General features: G+C 47.7%; 1 protein-coding gene across 2 annotated transcripts in view; it reads left to right on the forward strand.

The window, feature by feature from the left end:
* The first annotated feature begins 714 nt into the window (after positions 1 to 714).
* CLTC (clathrin heavy chain) overlaps positions 715 to 19965 on the forward strand; it is a 30017-nt gene continuing 10766 nt past the window's right edge. For both annotated transcript variants that reach the window (XM_025895554.2, XM_025895555.2), the window contains exons 1-17: positions 715 to 819; positions 8131 to 8338; positions 10399 to 10667; positions 11230 to 11391; positions 12188 to 12301; positions 12696 to 12869; positions 13009 to 13206; positions 13834 to 14034; positions 14610 to 14762; positions 15068 to 15190; positions 15477 to 15614; positions 15700 to 15864; positions 15972 to 16152; positions 16522 to 16685; positions 18214 to 18339; positions 18910 to 19052; positions 19428 to 19662. In XM_025895554.2, coding sequence (XP_025751339.1) covers positions 778 to 819; positions 8131 to 8338; positions 10399 to 10667; positions 11230 to 11391; positions 12188 to 12301; positions 12696 to 12869; positions 13009 to 13206; positions 13834 to 14034; positions 14610 to 14762; positions 15068 to 15190; positions 15477 to 15614; positions 15700 to 15864; positions 15972 to 16152; positions 16522 to 16685; positions 18214 to 18339; positions 18910 to 19052; positions 19428 to 19662 — 2796 coding nt within the window. In that variant the 5' untranslated portion in view covers positions 715 to 777. The remainder of the gene's footprint in view (positions 820 to 8130; positions 8339 to 10398; positions 10668 to 11229; positions 11392 to 12187; positions 12302 to 12695; positions 12870 to 13008; positions 13207 to 13833; positions 14035 to 14609; positions 14763 to 15067; positions 15191 to 15476; positions 15615 to 15699; positions 15865 to 15971; positions 16153 to 16521; positions 16686 to 18213; positions 18340 to 18909; positions 19053 to 19427; positions 19663 to 19965) is intronic.

A 19965-nucleotide genomic window follows, 5' to 3' on the forward strand; every position in this document is an offset into this window, starting at 1 on the left:
TGGGGGATTCATCACAGGGACAGGCCGGGTGACAGGGACACCCCACGTGGAGGTGGATCCATCACATCCCGGTGACAGGGACACCCGGAGGGGGGTGTCCAGGGACACCGCGGGTGACAGGGACACCCCGGAGAAGAGATCCAGGGACACCCCGAGGGGGAGTACCCATGTCCCCCCTCCCCGGTGTCAGGGACACCCCGGGGGGGTTATCCAGGGATACCCCGGTGTCAGGGACACCCCGGGGGGGTTATCCAGGGATACCCCTGTTATCCAGGGATACCCTCGCTGTCAGGGACACCCCGGGGGGTTATCCCAGGTGTCCCCCCGGTGTCAGGGACATCCTGGGGGGGGGGGGGGTTATCCAGGTGTCCCCCCGGTGTCCCCCCGGTGTTCACCTTGTCCCGGGCCGCGCGCGCGGTCACGTGACCCCGGCGCGGGGCGGTGCGCGCCGGGCGGAAGTGACGCCGCCGGCCCCTCGGTCGCATGATGTGGCAAAAAAAAAAAGGCCGGGAAGGAGCGCTGAGTGATGCGTCCCCAAATAGTCCCTTCCGGCGGCGCATCACCCCGGCCGCCCCACTGGCGCCGCCCGCCGGCGGATCCCTCCGCGCGCCCCGGCGCGGCTGAGGCGGCTCGGGCGGGCGGCAGGTGCGCGTATCCTTCCGCCGGTGGTATCCTTCCGCCGGCGGGGCAGCCCTTCCGCACGGCCCCGCTCCGCCATCGCGGCCCGCAGCGCCCGCAGCGCCGAGCCCGGCCCGGCACGGAGCCCCCGCCGCCACCATGGCACAGATCCTGCCTATCCGCTTCCAGGAGCACCTCCAGGTGGGCGCCGGCGCGGCCGCGCTGTTCTGTCCCCGCCGTGCCGAGAGGACGTACCCGGGCCCGCCCGCGGTGCCGCCTTAGGGCTGTGGGGGGGCGCGGGTTGTTGCTGTCCGGGAGGGAAGCGCTGCCCGAAGGGCACCTTCCTGTAGGGGCCGGGCGGCCTGGCCTGCCGCCCTTGCCGGTGCCCCCCCGGGCTGGGCGAGGCCGGGAGGGGACGGGGAGCGCGGGTGGTTCCGCGGCGTGAGGGGAAATCCCGCCCCGGCTCCGGGTCTGCGAGGGACGGGAGCGAGCCGGGCAGGGCTGGGCTGCCTCCCTGCGCCGCTTCCTTCTAGATATATTAATAATCTTAACACCTATCCTTGTGAGGGCGTAGTAAGTGTTTCTCCCGGTGCTGTCTGGGTGTCATGTCACGTCCCGGAAGGGGAGCTGCAGTGAGTGCGGGAGCTGCCGCGGCTCCCGCAGTGCAGCGGGGGCAGTGCAGGTGCCCAGGTGCCCTTCTCTCAAACCCAGGCTCTCGCTGCACCGCCCTCGCCACCGCGGTTATTTCCTTTCGCTTCCCCGACACGGCTCCCTGAAGGCAGCGGTAACACGTCCTGGATGTGCAGGAACTCGGGGCTGCCTTCCCAGTTCCCGTGTCCGTGGGTGCAGCCGGAGCGCAGGGAGGGGTCTGGAGGTGCAGGTCCGGTTGTGCAATGGGCACTTCCCCTCTGGCAGGTCCGTGGGGCGAAGTACTGCGAGCCACGGTTCTCCTGGCTGGGGCCGTGGTGTTGGTTAAGCTTGGTTTCACTGCTGGGGAGGTTTTTTTGTGTAATAAGAGCTACATTGGCACACCTGGCTTCTGTGCCCCTTCTACCCCGTGGTTCCAGTGTCTGTGTTTAGTTTGTGTAACCAGGCACTGATGTACTGGTGGATTTCCATCATTTGTAGTGACTTCTTTTCCTGACTCAAACAGAAAAATTTCAATTCCTAGGCACCTTGCAAAATACTTATTTTGTGGTGTAAAATACCACTATCCAAAGGGTTTAAAAAAATGGTGCCATGGTTACTTTCTGTCTGGGTGGGTGACTGCTGAGTGGTGAGGAATTTTCCTTCCATATCAGTGGAAAAGCAGGCCAGAATTCCTAGCTGAGGTGTGCCTACACTCCTTAGTGAGCAGCACTGACAGGGGAATCCCAGAGCTTTGTCTCTGAGCAGTGCCTTGTCCTGGTGGTGGCACAGCCCAGACCCAGGTGCTGAGGTGGTTCTGTGTCCTCAGGTGAAACTCATCCCTCTGTGTGCCCAGCTCCTACTAAAGCTTTGTGGAAATGCACCTCTGATATATTATTTAAGCCCCAAACCTTGCATGTGACCCACTGCCAGGTCTCTAATGACATGAGTCCTGTTACATAATGAAACTCATCTGCCTCATGCCAGGAGTGCTGGGAGGGTTCAGGCCAGCACTACTGTGGAACAGGACTGTTCTGCCCAAAGTCTGATTTATGTGTTTAGTTGTGTTTTAATTTGCATTTTCTCTCCCTGCACCCCTTCACTGGTTGAACCAGTATCTTTTATAGCTGCACACTGAGCTGATCTCTCCTCAGGTGGGGTGTCCAGCCCTCTCAGCCTGGCTGCACGTGGCTCTTGCCCAGTTTGCTGCTCCTGCTGAACTTCCTCATTTTATTTCATTGAGAAATTTTCAGAGGAATTTGAATTCTTGGAGTTCCTGTTTTCCCCCTGAAGCTTCTGACATGAATTTCGAGAGCAGAAACGCTGCTGTTGCAGTGGTTTTGTTTTAGTGTGTTCCAGGCTGCTCCTAGGGAATCCTCATGGGCTCAATAGTACAATTTCTTGAACTGTGCCTGACCTACATTGTCGAGGAAACTTGTCTTACAGGTGTTGGGCAACACTTGCAAGTTTGTAGCTGATGCTTTAATGCAAGGCAAGGCACCCACCCAGAGCCTTATTCATAAAAGTCAGGTGGTGAATGTGAATGAGGAAGATTTTGCAGGCTGTTATTGAAATCTGATCTTGGCTGGTGATTTGGGAATGGAGAGTAAAGGCTCCAGAAGCCCTGAATGCCTTGGGGACACAGGACAGTGCTTTGTACCCCAAACTGGAGCTAAAGATCTACTTTGGGCAAGAAGTTGGCTTGGCAGGGCCAAGTGAGCTTTCTGGGGAGTCTGAAACCAAAATGTGTTCTCAGGCTTCAGGTTTTGTTTGTTTGAGTCCCATCACATGCTCTGCAATCTCAGCTGTCCCAAATATGTAGGTTTTATCTGTGTGGTGTCTACTGTACATCCCTGCCCGGCCTCAAAACAGCATGTTGTGAGAAACTTCCCTTGGGAGTTTTCAAGGAGAAACCTGGTTCCTGTGCTATCAAAACTCACGTTATAAAACTTTACAGTGCTACTTTTTCTTTTTTTTTTTTTTTTTCTTTTTGAAGTGGCTATGAGGAAACAATCCACTGTGCTTGTGGTGGGAGATCAGAGGTCAGTGTGTGAGATGATTGTAAATCTGGTTGCTCGTGTGCAGGTTTTAGGGATTCCTAAAATGTTCCTGTGAGTGCTTGAGGATGGAAGTAAAACACAGCTGCTTTTTGTGGTGGGTCAGTGGAGCTTTTCTGAGATTACAAGTTCCTGATGAGTGAGAAGGACCCAGATTAGATGGACTGGGATTGCCAGATCATTTAGACACAAAATACCCCAAAATATATAAAAATTGAACTTGGACCAGGCTCGCTGCTGTACTGAGTTAAGGCATTAATAAATATTCTTCTGAACCTAAATATTTAGAAAGAAATTTTTTAATTGTTCTGTAAGGCAGAGAACTGCCAGCTCAGGCTGTGTGCTTGATGCCAATACAGAACTGCTTTTTTTAAAACTAGGAAAAGGGTCCTTGTCTCTATTGTTCATTGATGGAGCAAACCTGAATGGCAGCTGTGCTGTCCTGGGGTGGTGGCACTTGGGTGGCTCCAGAGTCACAGCTGTGCCAGAGAATAAAACAGGACAGCCAAGGCATCATGGAATAAAATATATCAATTCAATACTTTACTCTAACAATGGCAAACAACAAAATATTTCCATGTATTGTGCTGACAGTGAGACAGTTTAATACAGCCTAAAACACTAAATCTCTGCTGTAACAGCATTAGTTTGGAGCAGTTGCATCTCTGGTGGATAAAACTCAGGAATTAGAGGACTCTGCCTAATGCTGTTTGGGTGGGATTCTTGCTCTGCTTCTTAGTGGATCTGCATTCCTAAAGCCAGTGAGTTTAGAGTATTCCCACAGAGGGAGAATCTGTAACAAAGAATGGAAATGTCTTGAGGAGAGTGTGTGAGTGTGTGTGTGTGTGTGTGAGCTAATTGGATAGGAGCAATTAGTTAAGCAGTTTATGAGCTGTTCTGGGCATGGCCCTCCCAGCAGGCACTGCAGTGCAGGGGCCTGCCCTGGTGGCTGCTCAGTGCCCTGTGCTGGCACTGGGGCCCAACCACGGAGGAGGAGGAGAGGGAGCCAGAGGGTCTGAGCTCCAGTGTCAGCAGCTACAGCCCCAGGGTGGTTTGGGACTCAAACAGTCACACAACACACCCTGGGGCTGGGAGAGGGGTGGCTGCCTGGGCCTGCTCAGGGGAGGCACAAAATAGGAAGGATATAGAAATAAAGAGCTCTTGAATGGCAGAGAGGTCCCTTATCTGTTGAAAACATGACTTCCTAGGCTGTCACACGCTGTGACTCTTACCTTGCTCTGGGAAGAGTGATGGATTTGGAGCCAGGGGCTGGCCCTGGGACTCTTACAGAACTGCACTACCAGAGCAGCACAAATGGGAATTTTTTGGTGTAACTTAAGTTTGCTTTTCTGATTTTCCTGTATGGAATTAAAAGAGCAGCTGAAATGTAGCCTGGTGTCTGCCTTGTTCAATCCAGCCCAGTGAAACATGGCCTGTGGCAGAGCTGATGTGACTCACTGCACATCCAGGAGCTCCTGCTTCCCAGAGGACTGGTAATTTTTCTGTTAGCTGGCACTGTCCAGCTCCATGATTTCTGGCTGCATGGGGATAAGGAGTCTGGGCAGGGACTGAGCAGCTGCCTGTGGCCACAAGAGCAGTGGTTGTATCCTGTCGAGGTGAAATGTGTGCTCAGCAGTTCCGTGTCCTTCCTCGCAGGCAAGGAGAAATTATGTGACAGCTAAGCACTGTCACAGGAAAGGGACTGTCACAGGAAGGGGTCAACAAAGAGACTCTTGTCAGCAGTTTTACCATTCAGTTTGATGTCACATGTATGTGACAACTTCCCTGGGTAGGTTACCAAGAATGGGCTTGAGTTATCTTCCACTGAAAAAATAATCCTGGCAATCAGACGTTCACTCGCTGTGTTAGGATGATTCACATCTCAGTGCTGTTCACATAAATGCCATCCCAGAATTTCATGGTTCAGCAGAGCCTGCAGTTGAGTGAAGTATCTGATCTGGGGTTAGATGAGTCCTTCAGGGCGACAGGAGCTGCTGCTGTCCCTGACAATCTGGTTCAGGGTTCCACTCTGCTTCACAGAACACTTTATTCCATACAGGAGACTGGTGTCACTGATCTTCCCAACAGATGTGGGTGCAGAATAACTCCCACTGGAAATCACTTACCCAAGCACAGTGAGCAAGTTCTGCTTTCATATCTGCTTGAAAGGCAGGGAAGTGGTTTTTGTAGTAAAATGTACGACTGTCTTAAATTCCTTCTTTTTTTTTTCAGTCTTCTAAACTTGTTTGTGAATCAGTGAAATGTAGTGAGTGCAATATTAAATGTTTGAGGTTATTTTCCCTTTGTAGTAAATTGGTTGGAAACCCACAGCCCCCTTTACTCCTTTAGTTGTAGTACAGCTCAGGAGTTTGTACATGGAATAGTATTGAAATTTTCACAAGAAAAGCCTCCAAAGGAATATTTGCTGTCACATTTCCTCACAGTTATCTTCATCTGTGTTTGCTCTGCTCAGCTTTCTAAACATGCCTGCCTGGCTCACCTGGACTTTAGCCAGTCTGGGGAAGAAAACAACCTGTATTCCAGGGAATGATCTCTGTTCAAGAGTTCTGTGCATCCTTGGAGCAGCCAAGGAAAGTCCCTGTTGGCTTCACCAGTGGGTGAGGGAAGTGCCACTCCTGGCTGGTGACACTTGTGCAATCAAAGGCAGGGATTGTCACAGTTAGAATTGACTTCCTGACGTGGTTCCTACACTGGGGTCTGTTAAGATGAAATGTTGGCAGAAGGAGCTTGTGTGTACTTAAAGACTTCCCTGAGGGTTGTGCCTCCATCAGAAAACCTCTCCAGGCTTTCTTCAGAGCTCCCTTGCCAGTTGACTGAATCTTTGCAAAGAGACACCTCACTTTGAAAATAGCGAGAAGTTTAAGAAGTACCACTTTTAAAATCTCCCCCCAGTCCCTGGGGTTAGTCCTCAGATGTGACACCCAGCAGATGGCAGATTGATTGTGATTAAGGTAAATGTGTCCTGCAGTATCCAAGTGACTTTGATTTGGTGGGTTTGTCTGGCTCCCTAAGAGGTCCTGCCATCTGCTTGGACCTGCTGCTCAGATTTGTTCTGTGCACAGTGTTTGAGTGTAGTGCTGTGAGTTACTGCTTGGCACTCAAACTACCCCCCTCTACCAAATTAACGAGGCAATTTAGTGCTTGATAAATGATTTTGCTCTTGTGAAACTTGCAGCCCCAGCAAAAGGAAATGCCACATCCCAGTAAGTCACTCCAGCTCTACCAGATCAAACTCCCACATCTTCCAACCTTCTCTCCCTGCAGGGGTGTGCTTGGATTCCATATAACCCTGCCTGGATTCCATATAACCCTGCCTGGCTCCTGTGCAGTCCCACAGACACAGGTCTAGAGAACACTGCTCAGTGTGGGAAAGGGAATTTTAAGTGGTCCACCTTGCTGGAGAATGTGTGGTCAGGTTCTGGGGTGCTGGGCCTCAAACACTTGCTTAAATCTGTCTGACAGAGTTCTGGACCTGTCAAGGATGTAGGGTTTGATTTTTATTTCTTTCTTTTTTCATTATTTTTTTTAATAGCTGTAGCATTCGGACAGTTTTCTCTTAGAAGAGCTGATCAAAGACTGTCTCTTGCTTGAAGTCTGCTGGCTTTATTGTCAGGTATTCCCTGGGTAACAGATCTCCCATGGAAGTGACTTTGTGAAGCTTGTTCTTGCTGTGCCACAGCTTGGATGTGACTTGTTCCTCGTGTGCTGTTGGAAAGCCTGGACAAAGGGGAAGTGGAGTAAAACACCCTCTTTATCAGGAGCTGCAAACAGGCAGAGCACAGCTGGGGCATGGCCTTCTCAGAGCTGTGCAGAGCTCAGCTGATAAGGGCTGAGTGCTCCAGACCACCACAATCACCCCAAAATGGCTTTGAAGGACTCGCCTTTCTCGGGAGACCTTGGGCTTGAAGGTCTCCCAGGAAGAAAAATAGTGATAATTCCTCTGATAGCAGAGAACTGCTCTGCAGCTTTTAAGGTATATCCACCAACAAGCTGGTTGTCTCTGTGACAGTGTGAGATGAACTGCCCATTCTGCACTTTCACTGTTAAAAATGCACTAAACTTTGTCTTACTGCTGCCACCCCCATACAGTAGCCTGGTGCAAACACCACAGAGTGCCATTAACTAAAATGTTTTGTTGCAAGAAACGTGATTTCAGGGTGTACATTCAAAGACTTGGAGCTCAGCAGAGAAGGAAGTGGTTTATTGACACCTTGTGTTAAGTAGGGCTGTGCATGAGCCATTTCTGATTTCAGTGTGTCCATCTCCTGTGTGTTGGCTCTGCCTCCTGCTGTGAGACAGGACGAGCTAATTGCTAGACAGGGAGCTTTTTTTAGCTCTGCAGGGATAAAGATGAAGCTCAGACACCTCACGTGTGATGTTAAGCTTGAAATAGTGATAGCTCAGGGGAATGAGTTCAGGGAGGAAAGGTGGTGAGAGTGAGGACTGAAGTGCAACTCCAGCACAGCTCCCAGGAGCAGGAGAGTTCACTGTGCCTTCAACACTGGTGTGACTCCTGGGGATGGTCCTGTGCAGGGCCAGGGGTTGGACTTGATCCTTGTGGGTCCCTTCCAGCTCAGCATATTCTGTGATTCTGTGCTGTGAGGGGCTCCCAAGATGAGTTCTCAATGGTAAGTTGTAAGTGGACCTTGAAGGGAAGGTACCCAAGCACTTGATGCCATTTTTGGGCAGCGTGGTTGTATTGTCACAAAAAACCATGTGAAGCCAGATGTCTCCTGCGACTGTCACAAAAGCTCTTCGTGGCTGGACCGAGGTAATAATTTAACGTTATACCTCTTTTCTCTTCCAGCTCCAAAATCTGGGCATCAACCCAGCAAACATTGGGTTCAGCACTCTGACAATGGAGTCTGACAAATTCATCTGCATCCGGGAGAAGGTGGGAGAGCAGGCCCAGGTGGTGATCATCGACATGAACGACCCCAGCAACCCCATCCGGAGACCCATCTCGGCCGACAGCGCCATCATGAACCCCGCCAGCAAAGTCATTGCACTCAAAGGTAGGAACTCCTGAGAAAGAGCTGTTTGAAGTGGCTGCAGAGCCTTCTGTAGGACTGGGTTGGGAGTGACTGAGGGCTCTCAGGTGATTTATGTGGGAGGATCCCTTAGCACTTCTCCACAGCTTAATGGGAGCTTAAGGTGAATGCATTTGCTGTTCTTCTGGAGGCAGCTGGACTTTAAGCTGCAGCTGAGACTTCCTGCCATTTGCTGGTCATTAGGATGAGGGTTTTTCCTTCAGTCCAAAAGCTTCCAGCTTCTGAGCAAGAAGAGCTGGAAGTGTGGGCTTTAAGGAATCATGACCTGATCTAAGTGTGTAAGGTCAATCAACTACACCTTTCCTTACAGAAAGGAGAACTAAGGCTGGGAAGGGGGGGAAGTATTCCTGAAGGCCTTAGTCTGGCCAGTGAACCAGTTTGTGCATATTTATTATATCAGTCAGTGATAAGAAGGGTAAAACTATGCAGGGAAGAGTTGTGTGGTGAATGAAGTACAAGGCCATCCAGCTTGGTATCTCTGATGATACAGAGTGCAAGCATTTCTCTGGAGTCTCCAGAAGTTTTCATCTCTTTCCCTAAGAGGCCCAAAAAGCCTTAAATACAGTCATTCTAGAAATGCATGTATTGCTAATGGAAAGATTTGTGTGTATCCAATGTTATTAACTTTGACCTTAATACTGTGCTACTGTTTTGTCACAACTTTAATGCTTTCTTGTGTGTGCAGATGGTGAGTTATTTCAATTGACTGTACTAGTTCCTGTTGTGTCTTATGACAAGAAAAAGCAGAATAAAATGGCTCAGATTTATGGTGCACATGGCTGAACAGTGGTGTTTAGAATCCAGAGGTTTTTCATGCCCTTCCAAACAAGGGAATCCTTAAGATTCCTAAAATCCACTCAAGAACCCAAGGTGTACTTAAACCATTGGGATCTTGATATTGAACTTTTTATAAACAGGACTGACCCTTTTGACTCAAATCTAGATTTTGCCTGGTAATACCCCTTGCACAGCATGTAGGATCTGTGTTACCTGAATGTCCCTTCCCCTGATCTAAAGCTCCAGCTGCACTAGATATGGAACCAAACTGCTGCTGTTGCCTGAGTAACTCTGTAGGAGACACATTTCTCCAAGTTCTGGAGAAACTCCTGACTCAGCATCTCACAACAATTGCAGAACTAATGGTGGCTTTGGACTAAACCAGTCTGTGGTGAGTGCAGGCCCTGGCCCTTGTGGCACAGTGACTTTGTCAAGCTGAGCTGCAGTTACTCACTGTAGCAGATACTCTGACCTGCATCTAGTTTCATGTGATCTTTTATATTCCTCTCAGGCTACACAAGCATGTGCTTGAATAGCTCTCTCCTAAAACTCGTAGAACTGGTCAGAACCTTCTTATCTTCTCAACAGGAAGAAATAATTTCTTCTGCCACTGTGTTGTAAAAGCTGGTAGCAACGACTGCAGGTGGCTGTTCAGGATGTTTGTATGCACCATTCTGTGTAATTTGGAGAACTTTCCCTCTTGCCTTCTAGAGCTTGTGTTGGTCACTAGATCCCTCTCCTTGCACAGTTTGTTGGTCTGGTTTGCAGTCAGTAGCTGTGTATCCCATTAGTGCAACCCAAAGGTTTTGATTTACAAGCCTGAGTTACAAAAGCCCTCTGCCAAATTAACTGTTCCATGTTGTGCCTTTTTTAGTACTTTAAACAGATGTGGACATAGTTTTTAATGACACTGGCATAGCCCTCCCCACAACTTCCAAGAGCCTCAGCATGATCGTAACCTGGTCTGGGTGGACGTGAAGTCTCGTACAACCTGTTTGTGTGGCTGAAGCTTTTGTCCCCTGCCACCCCGTTCTCCACATCTGTTTGATTGCTCAGCAGTGGCAAACTGGTAAAATGAGCCCTAGGAGTATGCTCTGGTTAAAAGTACCAGCTGGTCCCTGCAGATCTGCTGGTGTAGAACAGCTTTTTCTTGAAGGGAGTCCCGAGGGTTTCGTGTCCTAGTGCAGCTCTCCCACTTTCCCCCGGAGCTTGCGCTGCCCCCCTGCTGACCAGGCTGTGTTTTGTAGCTGGGAAAACGCTGCAGATCTTCAACATCGAGATGAAGAGCAAGATGAAGGCTCACACCATGACAGACGATGTCACCTTCTGGAAGTGGATCTCCCTGAACACCGTGGCCCTGGTGACGGATAACGCCGTTTACCACTGGAGCATGGAGGGGGAGTCCCAGCCCGTGAAGATGTTCGACCGCCACTCCAGCCTGGCCGGCTGCCAGATCATCAACTACCGCACCGACGCCAAGCAGAAGTGGCTCCTGCTCACGGGCATCTCCGCACAGGTACCTCACCCCAGCAGGCCAGGGCACCCCCAGAGCTCGTCTTGTTGCCTCTCCTAAAGGAGCAGCAGTGATGTGTTTGTTTTCTTACATAGAAATGCCTGATCTTCAAATGAGTGTAGCTGAAAATCCTGCGTTAATGTAACTGTATACGTGGTGGTATGAACAGTCTTAAGCTGCACCAGGGGAGGTTTAGGTTGGACATTAGGAAAAAGTTCTTCACAGAGGGAGTGATGGGGCATTGGAATGGGCTGCCCAGGGAGCTGGTGCAGTCACTGTCCCTGGAGGTGTTTAAGCAGAGCCTGGATGTGGCATCAGTGCCACGGTCCAGGTGATGAGGTGGTGTTGGGTCAAAGATTGCACTTGAGGATCTCAGAGGTCTTTTCCAACCTGGTTGGTTTGGTGATATAAACATTGTACAAAGTTAAGAGTCTGAAGTGATGCCTTTTTAAGAGAAAGCATGGCATGAGACTTCAGCTTGATATAACATATTTACCAGCACTAACTGAAATGAAATTACTGTCTGAGTGCCTGTTGTTCCTGACTCTTGTTCTGCCTTGTCCAGCAAAACCGTGTTGTGGGAGCAATGCAGCTGTATTCTGTAGATAGAAAAGTGTCCCAGCCCATCGAGGGACATGCAGCCAGCTTTGCACAGTTCAAGATGGAAGGAAATGCTGAAGAATCCACTCTCTTCTGTTTTGCAGTAAGAGGCCAAGCTGGGGGTAAGGTAAGGCTTGGTTCTAAGTATCTTTAGAGACTCACCTTGGTTATCTGCTTTCAGGAAAACCAGGGGTTTAATACAAAAAGTTGCATTTAAACAAACAAGTGAAAGGCTCTGTGGGTCTGGATAGTGCATATATATATAATGTAAATGACATTTGGTGCATACAGAGCTTCCCAGCAGGGACTACCTGATGCAGCAGGAGCCTGTTTGGAGTCATGAAGTTAAGTGGTATGTCATGACCAGCCTAATGAGCTGCTTGAAACATGTGACTCCCAGTTTCACAGGCTAAGCTTGAGGGAAAAGCTCTTGTAATCTTTCTTTGATGCTGATCCCCAGTATCAGACTTAACTTATTTCCAATTTATTGCATGAAAAAAAAAAAGAAGCACTAGTATTACAAGGCTAAATTAGTGGTCAATGGCAACACTGGAATTGTGTGAGCTACTTTGACAGCTGAAACAAAAGCTTAGATTCAGAGAAACATCTTCAGAACCATCACTGTAGAGTGTTAACCAAGTTGAAGGAGTGCATATAAAGTGACTTAACTGAATCCTGAAACTTCCAAGTAACTAGGGCTACCTAAGGATCATATCTAACTGTTTCCCTCACCTATGGTACATGAATTCCATGTACCACACCTTTAGTCAGTGAAAATATTTAGGAAGACTGACTTAGTTCGTCTTTGCATAAGCTTGGGATTAGGGCTCAGCAGTGAGAGAATTGCTGTGGTTTCATTGTTGAAGGTATTGTTAAATAAATGAGATACAAGAACTAACAGACTGATCTTGCCTCTTGCACAGCTGCATATCATTGAAGTTGGCACACCTCCTACTGGGAACCAGCCCTTTCCAAAGAAAGCTGTGGATGTCTTCTTCCCTCCTGAAGCACAGAGTGACTTTCCTGTTGCCATGCAGGTATGGCAGCTGCCAACAGGAGCATGAGAACAAAGCTTCTCCTGGTGGATGGGACAGTGGCAGGGCACTGGGAGCCAGGTGGTCAGTCTGCTGACCCCAGGGTTGGCCCTAAACTGGTGTGACTGGTGTGGCTGCTGCTCCTGCTTCAGTGGTGATAAAGTAAACATGCAGACAAGCACCATTCAAAGGCAGCACGTTCTTATTTGGGGAAGAAATATCCATGTATATTTAGCTGCTTTTCAAGCTCTTCCAACATCATTCTACTGTGACTACTCGAGTAAAAATATACCAGCACTTCTGGTTGTCCTGAAATGGCCCAGCTGTCTGCTGAGCCTCAAAAGCACTCACTCATTTATCCAGTGCCACATTCAATCCATCTATTTCTGTTTTGCAGATCAGTGACAAGCATGATGTGGTGTTTCTCATCACAAAATATGGCTACATCCACTTGTATGACCTGGAAACTGGCACCTGTATCTACATGAACAGAATCAGTGGAGAGACCATATTTGTTACTGCACAGCACGAAGCAACAGCTGGAATTATTGGAGTGAACAGAAAGGGACAAGTAAGGAAACTTGCCCTGGAAACTTATTTAGCTGATCCCACCGGCCCTTAATGATGCACTGAAGAGCTCATAAAAAGTTTCCAAAAATGAACTTTGTCATATTTGGGCTAACTGGAAGTTTCCCTTGGTGTTTGTGCAGGTGCTGTCAGTGTGTGTGGAAGAGGAGAACATCATCCCCTACATCACCAACGTGCTGCAGAACCCCGACCTGGCGCTGCGGATGGCCGTGCGCAACAACCTGGCGGGGGCCGAGGAGCTCTTTGCCAGGAAATTCAATGCACTCTTTGCACAAGGGAACTATTCTGAGGCAGCAAAAGTGGCAGCCAATGCCCCAAAGGTAATGGGCTGGTGTTCAGAGCAGCACTGAACTCCTCTGCCTTAAGCTTCTTGCTTCAGGAAAGCTGAATTGCCTGAGTGGCAAGACCAGAGTCTTGTTACTGCTCCTGCCCTGATGTAGTACTTGGGGTGCTGGGTGTGAGTAGTGATTCTGTGCTGGGTGGTCTTAAAGCCCACACAGGAGGGGAGGAATAAATGGTGAAGTAGTGGCTATGAGGCATAATGTTTCTGGGACTTAGCTTTACTTGTCCAGTGGTTAAAAAAGTGTCTGTGAAAAGACAACTTCAGGCTGAGGCTGCACCTGGAAACAAGATAAAAAGGACAGACCAAGGGACTAAATTTAGATGAAAGGAACTTGCTCATAAGGAGAAGGATGTCTTAATTTTGAACTTAAATTTGCAGTCCTACTGAAACAAATCTAACTGGCTACTATAGCACATTTTCTGTCAGAACATCTCAGACAGTGTCTGAGCTGATGTTCAGCCTTATTGCTCCTGACATTCTGGGCTGGCAAAACATAGAAATGCTTGTGACAGCTACAGTGACATTAACTCCAGCTTTCTGGAGAAACTCTTGCTAAGCCACAATAGCAGCAAAGGAAATGAAAGTGCCTGTGTCTGTCTGGCAGGGAATCCTGCGTACTCCAGACACCATCCGCCGGTTCCAGAGCGTCCCAGCTCAGCCAGGACAGACTTCCCCTCTGCTCCAGTACTTTGGAATCCTGCTGGACCAGGGGCAGCTGAACAAATACGAGTCCCTGGAGCTGTGCAGGCCAGTTCTGCAGCAGGGCCGAAAGCAGCTCCTGGAGAAATGGTTAAAAGAAGATAAGGTGAGTTTGGGGTCGATACCTTTAGAGCCCTGGGCGGGGGACACGCACACATAAATACCTGACAGCTTCCTCACCTCCCCAGGAAAAATCATCTGGGAGCTCCTCAGTCCCTGGTGTGCTCACCCAGCTGAGCAATAGGTGTTCACTGCACCCATGGCTGTGACTCACATTCCTGCAGGGGAATCGATCAAACCCTCGGAGCTTCTCTCATTCCACTTCAAATCCCAGCAGGGTGCAGCCAGGATGGAAAGCCTCTGAGCTGCTGCTGTTCTTGCCAAGCCACTCCTTTGGATGCTGCCTTGCATATGCTTTGAGCTGTGCTTACACTTCTGTAATTAGCCCCAGAAACATGCTGATATGTGTCATCCATTCTTTTTAGCTCTAAAAATGCCTTTGACTCCTGTGGAACAGCATGAGGAACAATCACTGCTGAAACAGTTGGCTAAGGCTATCAAGCTTAATTTTTTTTTTTTTTTTAAAACAAGTCCAAAAGGAAAATAAATGAGGAAGAAGGTGGTAGTGCTTTTCAGCACGGCGTGGCAGGGTGGGCTGACTGTGTTTGTGTCTTTAAACAGCTGGAGTGCTCGGAGGAGCTGGGAGACCTTGTGAAATCTGTAGATCCTACACTAGCACTTAGTGTCTATCTGAGAGCCAACGTTCCAAACAAGGTCATCCAGTGTTTTGCTGAAACAGGACAAGTCCAGAAGATTGTTTTGTATGCTAAGAAGGTGAGAAGAAATTAAATTGCCCTATCTGTCCTTCATTTAAGAATAATTAGTGTATGTTCCAAAGCAGCTAAGAGTAACTGTGGGGGAATCTGAGAGCCCGTGCAGTACCTGCTTTACCCTCAAGGTTGTTATGAATAACTACTGCTAGACTTCAGACATGTATCTTGTGATACTTCTCTATGTAGCCTTTTCCAAAAGAGGAAATCCTGACTGGGTTGTGTAATCTAACAGTAGCTGTTACTGAGCTCTATGTTTAACAAGGTTAAATGCTCTTGCTGAGCTCTTACTTTTCTTTCTCTCCCCAGGTTGGATATACTCCAGACTGGATATTTTTGCTGAGGAATGTAATGAGAATCAGCCCTGATCAAGGACAGCAGTTTGCACAAATGCTTGTTCAAGATGAAGAGCCTCTTGCAGATATAACACAGGTAAATAACTTGATTGCGCTGAAACTTTATGTTCAAGGCATTGAATTGTTAAAGAGTGTGGCTTCTCTTACCACAGAAAGATTTTGAACTACAAGTTTGGATTTACCTTAGTGGGACAAGGCTGTTTCATGCCTGGTTTTAAGAACACTAAATGACAGCTTAGTGCAGTGTCAGAATAAGTGGTTTAGCTTTGGCAGCTGCACTTGACGGTACTTTCTTTAAATATACCTCCAGTTTTTAATCAAAAGCCTAAATTTCCTCCTGTTTTTTTTTTTTTTTTTTGCAGATTGTGGATGTCTTTATGGAATATAATTTAATCCAGCAATGTACAGCCTTCTTGCTGGATGCACTGAAGAATAACCGCCCCTCAGAAGGTCCCCTGCAAACACGTTTACTTGAGATGAACCTCATGCACGCCCCTCAGGTGTGTGCTCAGAGCCCCCATAAGCCTTGGCTGGAGCTGGTCACAGTCCTCAGGGACTAAGGGAAATTTCCAATATCCCTTCTAGGTTGCAGATGCCATCCTGGGAAACCAAATGTTTACTCACTACGACCGGGCTCACATAGCTCAGCTGTGTGAGAAGGCTGGTTTGCTGCAGAGAGCACTCGAGCACTTCACGGACCTCTACGACATCAAGCGTGCGGTTGTTCACACTCACCTCCTCAACCCTGAGGTAGGACACCAAACATCCTGCACCTACAGAAAACCAGGCCATCAGGAATGGCTTTCAGAGTGTGGAGTGATCTGGTTGGGTCTAAAATGGCTTCTGTGTCTTCGCAGTGGCTAGTGAATTATTTTGGGTCCCTGTCAGTAGAAGACTCTCTGGAGTGTCTGCGTGCGATGCTGTCTGCGAACATCCGTCAGAACCTGCAGATCTGTGTCCAGGTGGCTTCAAAATACCATGAACAGCTGTCAACACAGTCACTCATTGAGCTCTTTGAGTCCTTCAAGAGCTTTGAAGGTAAGTCTGTACTTCTGCAAAAGGAGCTGGTGCTCACCTCCTCACCCATGTGTGCATGTCTGTCTGCTGAAATCCGGAAAGCTGTACTGAACTTCGAGTAGTTAGGCCTCAAAACTGTCTTGAAACCTGGCCCAAACCTTAAAGTTTCCCCCTTGAGGAGGGACACCAACATGTTTTTCTGAAATGTTATGAAAAGTTTGGAGCTGTAGAAAAATATATGTAAAATGTAGTAAAATGTAAACTGAAGAAGCTACTGGCCTTTTTCCTTTGTCCAAAATGGTCATCTTGACTTCGTGTAGCCTTTGGGATTTGGGCTTTTGTACTTCTCAACAAGACCAGCAGAATAAGGTGTTGATTGTTTCTCTCCAGGTTTGTTTTATTTCCTGGGCTCTATTGTAAACTTCAGCCAGGATCCAGATGTGCACTTCAAGTATATTCAAGCTGCCTGCAAGACAGGACAGATTAAAGAAGTGGAAAGAATCTGCAGGGAAAGTAACTGCTATGATCCAGAACGTGTTAAAAACTTCCTCAAGGTAATGTTTGGGTAACACTGGACTGTCTTGGCCTGTTTGGGGTTCTGATAAAACATGGTGTTGAAAGTAGATGAGTTTGACCTTTGCACTTAAGGATCCAACTGTCCTTTTACACCAGAGGTAGCTACCATGTTGACAGTGCCTCCTAATAAAGTCTGAGCCTGGAATATTATCTAAACAATGGAGAATCTGTCAGATCAGTCTCTCACTGATTAATCTGGCTTGAACTCCTAAAATGTAGTAAATGCACCAGCTCACCTAGAACTTGTTAACAGATGTGTACTGTTACTTGGAAGGGTGAGAACAACCATAATGCCCAAACGAGCTGCTAACTTGATTATTTCCAGTGTAATCAACTTCAGTTGAGCAACTGCAGAAACAACAAGTGAATAGTGTCAATTAATTCCATAAATGCTTTGTAGGAGTTCTGGGCTCCATAAAGAGCTGCTGACTGATGTTACTGCTGGGGTTCAGAGCTGAAACATTGCTGAATAGGAAAAGATGGTGTGCTCAGAGTTCTGTGGTCCTAGTCCCGAGCTTATTGACAAACCCAACATTACTATAAATACCTGAGGAACCGTGTGGGAGGGGAAAATTTTATCTGGGAACATTTCCTGCCTTCATGTTTGTTGGTTACATAGCATAGTCTTAGATTTTGCTGATCATATCTGAAGATGGCAAAACTCTTCCCAAGAGAATTCTCTAAAACTAACCTGGTGTCACCGAGGTGTAAGGTATGTCATTTGATCAAGCCACCTAAGATATGTTATCAAGCTGTCAAATTCCTGATGAAAGTTATTGTTTTTTGTGCTGTTCCATGTCTGGAATGTGCAGGACATGTACCAGGTAAATCTCCCAGTACAGGCCTCCCTGTGTAAAGTCCTTAAGTGTAATTTCTATGTAGGATTATATTCTGGGATGTGCATGTTGGAATAAGTGATCTGAAATATGCATCCGGAATACTGTCTGCCACATAGACTAAGCTTCTGTACTGTAACCATTGTAACCTTATGCTGAAAGTTGGAATGCTTTTAGATAACTAATCTGATAAGCAATTTTAGCAGTACTGCTACAGTTCTCTAAATCCCCAGTTAGGAGGTACCACAAGGCACATGGCACTCGAAGTCAATTCTGTGTATAAGTTTTACGTGATGAATCACAACTTAACCTAGTCTTGGTTAAATTTGTTTTGAAATCCCAGAGTGCTAATCCTGCACACCAAACACCAGTGGCAACTAAAAATACTCTCTCTAGCTTAGACTTGTAATAGTTGTATTGTGTTGTAAAACCCTGTAGACTCTGCCATGCAGGGTTAAACTCCAGAAAGCTTCTCGCTCTCCATGCCCCGAAGTGGGAGTGAGTACTCCTACTTTGCTACATATTGCAAACAATTAGTTGAACAACAAGCTGTCATTATTTGGTTGAGTTTCAGCTTTCCAAATTCAGCTGCTTTAACAGTTTAAGTGACCGTATTTGTCTGCTTAAGCCCAAGAGCAAAACCAAATTACTGAAGCTGTTCTCTTTCTAGGAAGCCAAACTCACTGACCAGCTGCCTCTCATCATTGTGTGTGATCGCTTTGACTTTGTCCACGACCTGGTGCTGTATTTGTACAGAAATAATCTCCAAAAATACATTGAGATTTATGTACAGAAGGTGAGTTCCAGCTTGGCTTCAATGGGGCAAACTGATCAGTCTTTCCAGTGTTAAACACAATGCCTATAGTATATAGGCATTGTATATAGTAAGTGTTCTGCAAACAGCTTGAGACTTGAGACTGCTGTTTAAGTACCTGTTAGTGGCCTCCAGTAAATCAGCCCTGACGTGAATCAGATCTCATTCTTCAGCCAGGTTGGGCAGTAACCCCCACTGATGTGCCTCTTGAAGGAGGAAGACTTGGTAGAATAACTCTGGGCTTCTTGGGGTGATTTTAACTCCCAGCGTTTTGCAGGGGTGGAGGGGAGGTTCTCCTTCAGGGACAAAGTGGATTGTTCAGGAGCTCTTCCTGTGGGAACTGAGCATTAGGGAGCCACTGAGCTGGGATGTGAATACTTATTGACTGAAGAATTGACTTCCAACCTTGTCCAGAACCTCAGGAAGCTGGGAGTAAAGGCAGGAAGATGGGGTCAGTCGTAACAAGCAGCCTTCATTTGTAGCTCTGGGGATGAGTATTGGCTGCCTGTGCTGCAGGACCACACACTGACCTCTTTCAATGATCCCATTTAGGTGAATCCAAGCCGTCTGCCAGTTGTTATTGGGGGACTGCTTGATGTGGATTGCTCTGAAGATGTAATAAAGAACCTCATCCTTGTAGTGAGAGGTCAATTTTCGACTGATGAGCTTGTTGCAGAGGTTGAGAAGAGAAACAGGTATTAAACTTCTACGAGTCTGTTACCAATTGCCAGTCTGGCTGTGTTACACTGCTCATCCATCAGTGCATGTCCTCATCACACAGCTAAAGCTGGTACTGACACAGCCAGAAGCTACCACTGGGCGAGCAACCAGCTTTGCTCCTTGGCTCATGTGGGGATCTCATCTTTGAGGGATGAGATAAGTCTTTGGCATGTGATCTTCTTCATAGGATCAGAAAGTTACACCATTATATTAACAACCAAAATGCAGGTTAAAATGGAGTACTGTAACTCTGGTTTAGTTCCTGACTCTGTTCTATTTATAGCAAAGAAATTGTGCAAGTGGATACTTACTCACTCAGCCTCTCTAATGTGACAATCACTTCCTTCTAGGCTGAAGCTGCTTCTGCCCTGGCTGGAAGCAAGAATTCACGAGGGTTGTGAGGAGCCTGCAACTCACAATGCACTGGCCAAAATATACATTGATAGCAACAACAACCCCGAAAGGTTCCTGCGTGAGAATCCTTATTATGATAGTCGTGTTGTTGGCAAGTACTGTGAGAAGAGGGACCCTCACCTGGCCTGTGTGGCTTATGAGCGTGGACAGTGCGATTTGGAGCTTATTAATGTATGTATGCCAAGGCAGCTGGCTTGTGGGTCGAGTTCTGACATGAGTGTCACGGGATAGATGCTCAGGTTTATGACAAAAGCATTTGTTTCCTAAAAATATTAAGCTGGGAACTGCACGCTTCTGGTGGAATAGGAGGTGGTTATTTAATCTCCCTCTGCAGCTTAATGAGAAATGGGGGACTCCCCTGCACGGCCTAAAGTGGGAGGCTAGTGGAAGTATCAAGGCCTGAGGTTCTAGTCAGCCTCTCAGGCAGGTTTATTTAGTGCTGCAGTACAATTATCCACTGCAGACTGGAGAGCT

Source organism: Manacus vitellinus, unplaced genomic scaffold, assembly GCF_001715985.3.
Source record: "Manacus vitellinus isolate BGI_N305 unplaced genomic scaffold, ASM171598v3 scaffold_32_pilon, whole genome shotgun sequence".
NCBI lineage: Eukaryota > Metazoa > Chordata > Aves > Passeriformes > Pipridae > Manacus > Manacus vitellinus.